Source organism: Apium graveolens, unplaced genomic scaffold (assembly GCF_009905375.1).
Source record: "Apium graveolens cultivar Ventura unplaced genomic scaffold, ASM990537v1 ctg3654, whole genome shotgun sequence".
Taxonomy (NCBI): domain Eukaryota; kingdom Viridiplantae; phylum Streptophyta; class Magnoliopsida; order Apiales; family Apiaceae; genus Apium; species Apium graveolens.
Genome location: NW_027418203.1, coordinates 10636 through 21625, shown reverse-complemented (window position 1 = coordinate 21625; position 10990 = coordinate 10636). Strand labels below are relative to the sequence as shown.

The window sequence follows — 10990 nt, the reverse complement described above, 5'->3', positions numbered from 1 at the left end:
AGCCTCTTCTTTATCCCTCGAAAGATTAATTTGTTTTCCGCTTTGATTGCCCCATTCCCTTGCGGATGGGCGACTTAGCTAAATCTTTGTTCAATTCCGAAGTGGTGCAGGAACTTGCGAAACTTGTTTCCAATAAACTGAGTCCCATTATCCGAGATGCAAGTCTTCGGAATTCCGAATCGGAGAATAATCTGTTCTAGGAAGAAAATTTTTGCTGCTTCTTCGGTTATGGCCGATAAAGGTCGGGCTTATACCCACTTGGTCATGTAATCAATGACAATTATGCAGTACTTGACGTCCTTCGTGCTAGTTCGGAGAATGCCAACTATGTCCACGACCCACATGGCAAACGGAATGGGACTTAGAATGGAAGTCATTTCTTCTGGGGGCTGCCTCGGGACAGTGGCGAACAATTGGCATTGTACACACTTCTTGGCATACTCGCCAGAATCGGCCTTCAGGGTTGGCCAAAAGAATCCCTGGCGAAGGATTTTGAAGGCAAGGGACTGACCGGCCATATGCTCACCGAAAATTCCTTCGTGCACTGCCTCAAGATCTTGACGTTGTTCATTGGTGTTTAGGCATCTCAGGAGGGGCTGACTGACTGATCGGCGATACATCCTCCCATTAATGATAGTGTAGCTCAACGCTCTGTACTTTATCTTTAGCGCCTCCCCTCGGTCCGGAGATAGGATACCCTTCTCCAGAAAGTTCCTCAGGGGAGTCATCCAATCATTCCCCTGAAAAATCTCCAGACATTCTTTCTTCTCGATCGAAGGCGTCTTGGCTTCGGTGAGATAGATGGAACCAGTTAGGTTCTGTGTCTCAGCCGAATCTAGCCTGGAAAGGGCGTCTGCCCGTCCATTGTTCTCCCTGCCAATTTGACTTAGCTCAAAAGTTTTAAATGATAGAGAAGCATCTTTTACCTTGGTGGCGTAAGCTTTCGTCCGGGGGTCTCTCTGCTCATATTCTCCAGAGAAGTGCTTTACAACCAGCATAGAGTCGCTGAAGGCCCTTAGGTGCTTCGCCTCAAGGCTTCGGGCCAGCTTCATCCCTGCGAGGAGTGCTTCGTACTCTACTTCATTGTTCGTCAGAGGAAAGTCGAATCTTATAGCCTGGCATATCTGGAACCCTTCGGGGATGGAGAGTATTAAGTCGGCCCCACACTTTTTCCCAGCTATCGATCCATCTACAAAGAGCTTCCATTTTCCTGGAGTCCGAATGAGCTGTTCGCCGGGCGTGAGATCCTTCGGCCCCGAGAATGTGCACTCAACCACAAAGTCAACCAGAGCTTGGGCCTTGATCGCCGTTCTGGGGACATACTCAAGATTAAACTCCCCAAGTTCGATGGACCAGGCCACTACTCTTCCCGAGGCTTCGGGCCTTGTTAAAATCTTCTTCAAGGATTGACTGGTGACGACTTGAATCGTTCGGCTTTGGAAGTAGTGTCACAATTTTCGGGAGGCCATAACCAACCCATATGCAAATTTTTCGGCATTTGGGTACCTCGTCTCTGCATCCTTGAGGACATGGGACACGTAGAACACAGGGTGTTGATTGCCTTCATAATTTTTTACAAGCACCACCCCTAAGAATCTGTCGGACACAGCCAAGTAAAGCTGGAGAATTTCCTTCGAGTCAGGCCTCATTAAGAGTGGTGCCTTAGTTAGGTATTCTTTCACTTCTTCGAACGCCCTTTGACACTCGGGCCCCCACTCAAAATTCTTTGATCCCTTAAGCACGGCGAAGAAGGGGAGTGCCTTTTCGGCTGATCTGGAGATGAAACGCCGAAGGGCGACCAGTCGGCCGGTCAGCTTCTGGATATCTCTGATGCATTTAGGGGCTTCCATATTAATAACTGCTTCGATTTTTTCAGGGTTCGCCTCTATTCCCCAAGCGCTGACCATATATCCAAGGAACTTACCACTGGAGACTCCGAAGGTACATTTGTTCGAATTGATCTTCATGTGGTTTTTTCGGAGCGTCTCGAAGTACTCTTTCAAGTCTTTGGCATGATCTTAGAATAGTGACTTTATAATCATGTCATCCACATATGCTTTCATGTTCCGACCGATCTGCTCTTTAAAGACCTTGTTTACCATTCGCTGGAATGTGGCTCCAGCGTTCTTCAGTCCGAAGGGCATTTTAATATAAGCATAAGTCCCCTTCGGAGTTATGAACGCTGTCTTGGGCACATCGTTGTCATTTATAGCAATTTGTTGATAGCCAGAAAAAGCATCCAAAAAAATAAGTATCTCGTATCCTGCCGTAGCATCTATCAGCTGGTCGATGTTAGGCAAGGGGTAGTGGTCCTACGGACATGCTTTATTGAGGTCTGTATAATCCACGCACATCCTCCACTTCCCATTTGACTTCTTGACAACCACCACATTGGCTACCCATTCGGGGTATTCGATTTTCTCAATGAACTTGGCTTCCAACAGTTTTTCTGCTTCAGCTTCTATAACTTTTTATCGTTCGACTGCAAATATCCTCTTTTTCTGCTTCACCGATTTGGCCTCAGGCTGTACATTCAAACAGTGCTTAGCCGTCTTGGGATCCAAACCGGGCATGGTCTCCGGCCCCCAGGCGAACACATCATGGTATTGCCGAATGACAGCTACTACCTTTTCCTTCAGATCTGCCCCCATATTTTCCCTAATCCGAACCATTTTTCCTGAATGGCATGCGTACAATTCTATCTCTTCGGTTTCCACCGCGGGTTCGGCGATCGGGCTCGAGAGATCCGCTCCAAACTTTTCCAACTCAATATTCAATGTTTCACGGCTTCCACTGGGCTCAACTTCGGCCCGCTTTCTTTTTCCGGTTTCGTCCGGCCCTCCGTATTCCTGATCCTTCTCTACGTCCTCAAGCATTATGATTCTGGCAGTTTTTTGATCGCCCCTCATTTCTCCTACCCCTTTTTTGGTTGAAAACTTGAGTTTAAGATGAGGTATAGACTCCACCGCTTCAAAGGTCGACATGAAAGGTCTTCCGAATATGACATTGTATGGGCTCTCAATCCGAACCACATAGAACTTCACCGACTTCTCAACAATATATGACAATTTGCCCAGGAGGACAGGGAGCGTGATTGTTCCCTCAAACTAAATGGGATGTCCTCTAAAGCCGTAAAGGGGAGCCTCATTGCAGGGCTCTAACTGTTCCCCGACCAAATTCATCTTGCAGTAGGTTTTGTGGAACAGTATGTTTGCCGAACTCCTGGTATCTACCATCACCTTCCATATTTTATTCTTCCCGATGATAGGATTTATGATGAGAGGGTCCTCGTGCGGGCGAATGACATCCTCGTAGTCTTCAGTGCTGAAAGTCATGGTCATGTGGGGCTTCGCCTAACCGAACTGATAGAGATTGTACACTTGTCTGGCGTATTTTTTCTTGGCTGTCTTGCTATCCTTGTCTAGGATGTTGCCCCCAGATATAGTTTTTACTTCACCCCTTATCCTATCCCTTTGTTCTGGCTCTTCGGCCTCTGCCTCCTCCTCTTGATTCTCCTTCGGCCCAAGTCTGTCTCTCAGATCTCGGACGAACTGATTAAGTTTGCCGTCTTTGATCATACGCTCAATGAGCCTTTTGAGGTGATAACACTCATCGGTATTATGCCCCTTGTCCTTGTGGTAGTCACAGTATTTGTCGGGGTTCTTCTTATGATTTGGGACCTTCATTTTTGCTAGTCGAACGAATCCGGGCTCGCCCTTAATTTCATGGAGAATCTTGGAGATCGGCGCATTCAAAGGGGTGAACACGGCTGAATCTCTATCTCGTCGCTGTTCGACCCCTCGATCCGTCTCTTTTCTTCCTTCTTTCCTACCATCCCTTCGGTCAGAGCCTGATCTTGAGCCTTCGTATTTGTCAACTCGCTTCGATCGGTCATCCCTTCGAAAATCCTTATACCCCAAATACTCTCCATTTTTTGGCGAATGTTCTCGCCCCTCACATATATATCATTCAGGGATCTAGGGGGAAATTGTAAAGAGATGAACGCAGCTTTTTACCTTTATAGGGGTCCAGCCCCGCCGTCAAGAAGCCCATTGCTTTGACCTTATCCAGGTTAGTAACCATTCCAGCTTCCTCCTTAAACCGAGCGAGATAATCCCCCAACTACTCATTCGCCCTCTGTCTGTAGTGGACCAGGGCTTCAGTGTCCTTCGCCTTTCGGCACAGGTGAGAGTAGTACTTCAGAAACTTCCTTTTTAGTTGCTCGTAGGATCCAATAGACCTAGGCTTAAGGGATTTGTACCACATCGAAGCTGACCCCTTCATATAGATCTTGAACATTTTGTACAACATGATATCATTATGAGCCATCCCGATTATTAGCAGCTCATACTTTTCGTAGTGGTCCCCAGGGTCTCCCTTCCTGCTGAACTCACTCATCTTAGGGAATTGCCTTTCTTCGCCCAGGGGGGTCGATACTGTTCAATTTCTTGGGTCACGACCGGCTTCCTATCGGCCCTCCTATCGCCGAACAAGGCCTTTTCTAGGCGAGTGAGCCTGAGGCGGGAGCCGTCGGGCTCCTCGTCCGAGTCGGATGAGAAGGGTTGCTTCGTTCTCTTCCTTCGGGGATGCGAATCATAGTCAGACTCATCTTCTTTATCATGCACCCTTCGATCACTTCTATCCTTATTCGTTCTTCCCTGCTCGTCGGCCCGTATTGCTTCACGTAGGGTCTTTTCTTGCAGTTCAATTTCTTCCTTTTGAAGCTGCAGGGCCTTGAGTCGCAGCGCATCAGCCTCTCTCCGCTTGGCGCGGGCTTCTACATCCTTTTCTGCTTGGTCACTTTTGGCCTGCCCTTCTCCGCAGCCTTTTCTGCCCGGATCTTTAGGAGCAAGGCTTCTTCTTCAGGAGTTAATGTGATGACTCCATCTTCGTCCACTAGGGTGGATTGTTGCCCTTTATCAGTAAAACCAGGTGGAGGCGAATGCTCATGAATTATTTCTGTCATGCTCTCGTTATCTCGACTTGTAACTCTCGTAGTTCCCACAGACGGCGCCAAATGTTAAGCCCGGATTCCTTTGGATGGCTGAACAGGCTTCGGCCTCCGTGACGACAGCTTCGACTTAGACCTAAAAGTGAAGAGAATGCGAAGGTTTGTACCCCCGATTCACTTCTGGTGTGAGAATAAGAATCTGGTTGTAAAGTGGGTAGAAAATACAAGAAAAACAAAGTGTTTTAGAGAGAATGTGTGTTTTGTCTTACTTTTCAAGGGGTTTTATACCCAATTTTGTCATGAATGCTCATCCGTTTCTCATCATTAAGGAGGGAGTGAAAAGGGGGCATTTTGTCCCTTCACTATTCCAACGTTCAGGGAGAAAGATGGGGCTCTGCTCGAGGTTCTCCGTGGGCCTTCGGCTTATGGGCCTGGTGGACCTTCGGCCCAATAGCTCAATCGTCCAATGGGCCTTCGTTCAGTGAGCCTTATTGGGCTCATAGCCACCAGTAGGTTAAAGATTTAACTCACTCATGTGTGTGCATTTTTTTAACTAAAAAAGAGTAGTCATTTGCATGTTTTTGTAATTACACTACAAGAATATAAGGCTAAATACAACCGAACAAATTCAATCGGTCTAAAATCGACCGAATTCGGTTGAATTTACGGTCAACCTGAATGTTTGACCGGGCACGGCTAAATACAACCGCCAGCGGTCGAATTTAAGTTCGGTTGAAATAATGAGGTCGAATTTAGCCTTGCCAAAAAATCTCTTAAATTCAACCGCTAGCGTCGAATTTAGCTTTACCAAATAAAGGGATATTTTCCCGCTTTTTTTGTTTGAATTTACTGAAATGGCAAAAAAAAACTAAATGCAAAAAAAAAACAAAATCGGTTGAAATAATTAAATTGATTGTAAACAGTTGTATTTATTAAACACAAAAAATAATTTTTTTTAAATGAAAACACCAATTCATGATTAAACACCAGTCAGTTGTATTAGTCAAACTCAAATTTGACTGCTAAAATGGTAAAACCAAATAAAATTATTTTAAAATAAAACTTTGGTTATAGAACTAATATATATCTATTGACATCCATAAGTTTGGATCGTTGAAAAATATCTTTTTTAAAAAAACGAAATACCAATTCAGGATTAAACACTAGTTAATTGTATTAGTCAAACTGAAGCTTGACTATTAAAATGGTAAACCAAATAAAATTATTTTGATGTGAAATTTTGGTTATATCACTAATATATATATATATATATATTGACATCCATACGGGTGGATCGTTGAAAAATATTTTTTAAAAAATCGAAACACCAATTCAGGAACAAACACTAGTTAGTTGTACTAGTCAAACTAAAACTTGACTATTAAAATGGTAAAATAAATAAAATTATTTTGATATAAAATTGTGGTTATATCACTAATGTATATATATATATTGACATCCATATGGTTGTATCTTTGAAAAATATTTTTAAAAAAATTGAAACACCAATTCAGGAATAAACTCTAGTTAGGTATACTAGTCAAACTGAAGCTTGACTGTTAAAATGGAAAACCAAATAAAACTATTTTGATATGAATTTTTGGTTATATCACTAAGATATATATATATCTATTGACATCCATACGGTTGGATCATTGAAAAATATTTTTAAAAAAATCGAAACACCTATTCAGGAACAAATACTAGTTAGTTGTACTAGTCAAACTAAAACTTGACTGTTAAAATGGTAAAACAAATACAATTATTTTAATATAAAATTTTGGTTATATCACTAATGTATATATATATATTGACATCCATATGGTTGTATCTTTGAAAAATATTTTAAAAAAAATCGAAACACCAATTCTGGAATAAACACTAGTTAATTATACTAGTCAAACTGAAACATGACTGTTAAAATGGCAAACCAAATAAAAATATTTTGATATGAAATTTTGGTTATATCACTAGTGTATATATCTGTTGACATCCATACGGTTGGATCGTTAAAAAATATTTTTAAAATAATCGAAACACTAATTCTGAAATAAACGCTAGTTAGTTATACTAGTCAAACTGAAGATTGGCTATTAAAATGGCAAACCAAATAATATTATGTAGATATGAAAATTTGGTTATATCACTAATATATATATATATATATATATATATATATATATTGACATCCATATTGTTGGATCGTTGAAAAATATTTTTAAAAAAATTGAAACACCAATTATGGAATAAACACTAGTTAGTTATACTAGCCAAACTGAAGCTTGACTGTTAAAATAACAAACCAAATAAAATTGTTTTGATGCTATATTTCTGACACCTCTTGTAGGAGAAAGACCTTTGCTTTTCCTTCAGCACGTTTAGCAACACTCTGAGCCATATTTTTTTTAATTTGATTTTTGATGATTTATTTGATTTATAATGTTGATGTATATATGAATTATACAGATGCTAGTGGAAATTCAGGGCAGCCTCTTTTACTAAAAAAAATAATTGAAAAGAAGGTGTTTATCTGCTCATAAATTATACCAAAACAGCTTTTGCTCTTCAGATTTACTGAGATTTTTATTAATCTTTGCTGAGTTTTGCTCTTACAAAATTTTGCAAATGGTTATGGATTATAGTATGCGTTAGATGGCTTTTGTGGTAAATTTGAATATATTTTGAACAGATTTTATGGTTGTTTGTTGGTATAACTTTGAACAGATTTTGCTGAGATGACTGTTTATAGTATGCAATATATACAGGAGAAGAGTGTGCAGCACGGGTAGATAACTCCTGAGAGTAAAAGTAAGTACCCCTGGTACATGGGCTGACAATATTGATAAGTGTTGATAGCAATTTGAGTTCATTCAGTTTTCTGGGGTCAAGCGGCGGTGGAAGCATTAACAGATGAAATGGAGGTATCATGTGAATAGTATTTAATTTGAGTTTAACTTATTATCTGTTTTTGCCATCTTTAAAAATGTAGAGGTTATAGAATTTACATGCTTATCTTTTATCATTGTAAATTGAAATCCTCATTGGTAGATGTTAAAAGAAGATTTAATGTATTCGAATCACCAGCTGGATTTGTAAATATGTAGTAGTATCAGTAGTAATTGTATCAGTTTCAGTGTACTTCCATATTAATTATACCAACATTCGGTATCTTGAAAACTCGAGTTTAGTTTTATCGCAGCAGATGTTTGTTATATGTATTGATATATTGATTGTGGGAAACAGACGTATTTGATGCATGAAACTAAACTGAAAAGCCTTGTTTTTAGAAAAAATTGAGTTGCCAGATTTTTAGCCGGATTTTTAAAGCTTGCCGGAATCTGGAATTTTTCAGATTTCTGGAAATTATTTTTTAAAAACAGGTGTTTGTTAATTCGTCTGGACGGGGTCGAATTTAATATCTTATATTTGACAAGATACGGCCGAGTTTAGTAATTGGGCGGGATTTTTAAAATATTTCAGAAATTTTAATAATTTGGGTGGGATTTTCAAATTTTAAGTGAAAAATCAATTTCAACCGGTGTTGGTCGTATTTGACCGGTCGAATTTAGCGGTCGTATTTAGACGGTTGTATTTATACTAAATACAATCGACTACTAAATATCACTCCCATATGTACGACCGGGACTAAAACCGGTCGTATTTAGCTAAATACTACCGATGGCGGTCGTATTTAGTTAAATACGATCGGTTTTGGACCGGTTGTATTTAGCCGGTTTTCTTGTAGTGTTAAATATTAACATCATATATAATTCATTTAGGAATTATCCAACATACCAATTATAAACATTAAATTTAATTATTTGATATATATATAATGTATTTATTATTATAAAATTAAAAACGTTATAATTATGTTATTAGATTTTTTTTTGAATTTATGGTTCAGATCATATTTGGAACGGATTCCGGGTAGGGATAACCATCGGGTCATTTCGGGATAACCATCGGGTCATTTCGGGATCAGGGAGTATCATCCCCGCCTCCGATTCCCGAACTCAAAACTGATCCCCGAAACTACTTCGATCCCCACGTAGAAATTATTATACATGATATTGATTTCTTATGATACAAAAATTAGTAAGCAAATACAGGCTATAGTTTTGGAATGAACAAAACGAAAAAATGACAATTTTAACACATTTACCGCATATTTGTACCAAACTAACATTTTCTCTCACCTGTGGCCATTTCTACCCATCCAATACCCACGGGGCAAATACGTAATACATGTTATTGACCCAACCCACTTTTTACCCAAATAACAACACAAAGAAACATACCCGATTTGCATAAACTTGGACTGTATTGATTATTAGTATTCTAATTCGAGAGAAGAAAGGACTGGATATACAGAAGTATGCGAGTTATGCTATATACGGAGTTATGATTTTCCAATAGATAAAAGCTGGGTTTGCAAAGACGATGTCTCGGGTGATGGAATCGAAGTTATACATACAAGTGCACAGGTCAAAAAAACAAAGGATGCGCATTTAAGAACTGCTTATCACTTAATACACAGTTATGAAATGCGTATAACATCTATAAAACTATTAGCTTTTTAACTAGATACACATACCCATAATGGGACTATTAGCTTTTTAACTAGATACACATACCCATAATGGGACTATTAGCTTTTTAACTAGATACACATACCCATAATGGGTATTAGCTATACTTAAATTTCAAATGCGTATCAGGCTGGTAAAATTGGTCAATCTTTGCCAAAACTGGTATTCTTTTCAACTGATTTTAAAATATCGGTATTTAAGGCTGGTAATATTGGTTTGAGCAATTTAAAATTGTGATCTTACAGAAGCATGGGCCATCTCAAAAATTGAGGCTAGTATAAGTGGGGTACATGAAAACCGAAGTCCGGGCGGCAGAGTTGAAGGATATCGGCGAAGGATGGGGGGTTTTGTAAGCCGATCATCTAAACACAAAGACGATCCTCGTCTACCTCTTGTACATGAAGATTTAATTCGGGGGGAGATACTTCCAAGATTGCCTGTTAAATCACTTGTGAGATTCCGATGTGTTTGCAAATCCTGGAATCTTCTGCTATCCAACGACCCTATTTTTGTCCAATCTCATCTCACTCGCAATTGCATGGATCCCAACAAATGTGGCTTGATTACCAGGTGTCTTCCCCGTAATATCCACAAGTACAAAGTCCATCCTCTCAGGTCTAGATACTTGGAGCTAGGCGGTTCCGTTAACGGATTAGTTTGTGTTTACCATTTCGATGATCACGCTATTACATATTTTGGAATATGGAACCCTGCTACAAATCAATACAAGGATATTTCCCTCCCTCCTTCAACTGCAGCTACTTCTGACTTCTGTTTCGGATTAGGTTTTAATTCTGTTGCTAATGATTATAAACTCGTATTCGTTGTTATATATCATGAACGTCCATTACTATCTTATGTTTACTCCTGTAATCACTCTTCTTGGGTTAACAATATTGTGAAATCTGATTTCGTAGCACGCGGTGTGCATTATGCACCCCCTACAATTGTACAGGGTTGTCCTTATTGGTTTAATTCTAGTGTCAAATGCCTTGAACACTCTTATGTCGTATCTTTCGATATCCAACATGGAGTTTTTAGGTTGTTGCCTGGAATTGATTTTGTCAACAGCCCCTCAATACTTAAGTTGCTCGTGAATTTCAGGGATTCTCTTACGCTCTTGCTTTGTGATTCTTCCCCTTCTACTCTTTCGAAATCAGTTGATGTTTATATGTTGGATGAAAGATGCAGTCTTTGGACCAAGAACTACATAGTTGATCCAATCACCATTCCTGGCAATATGTTTTTAACTCATTCCTTTAGGAATGGTGATTTATTATTTGCCGCGGTTAACAAGGACGAGCTGTTATTGGTTCGTGTCAATCCTGAAACCCAAACAATTACCAAAAGTGAGACCTATTCCTATGATAGCTCTCGTTGGAACCTCTTTTTCTCATATAGCCTTGATTACACTGAGAGTCTAGTGTCTATCAAGGGGAGCGGATGA

General features: G+C 39.9%; 2 protein-coding genes and 1 pseudogene across 2 annotated transcripts; 2 read left to right on the top strand and 1 right to left on the bottom strand.

Annotated features, from left to right (window-relative positions):
* Nucleotides 1-248: 248 nt before the first annotated feature.
* Nucleotides 249-1907, bottom strand: LOC141701257 (uncharacterized). The gene is made up of 2 exons (XM_074504946.1): nt 1507-1907; nt 249-1311 (listed from the first exon to the last, which is right to left on the bottom strand). Exons 1-2 carry the CDS (start codon nt 1905-1907, stop codon nt 249-251), a joined length of 1464 nt encoding a protein of 487 aa, XP_074361047.1.
* A 5357-nt stretch (nt 1908-7264) lies between these two features.
* On the top strand, nt 7265-7347 carry LOC141701260 (small nucleolar RNA snoR1; annotated as a pseudogene).
* Nucleotides 7348-9880: 2533 nt separating this feature from the next.
* LOC141701254 (putative F-box protein At1g32420) lies at nt 9881-10990 on the top strand. The gene has a single exon (XM_074504937.1). The coding sequence runs from the start codon at nt 9881-9883 to the stop codon at nt 10988-10990; it is 1110 nt and encodes a 369-aa protein (XP_074361038.1).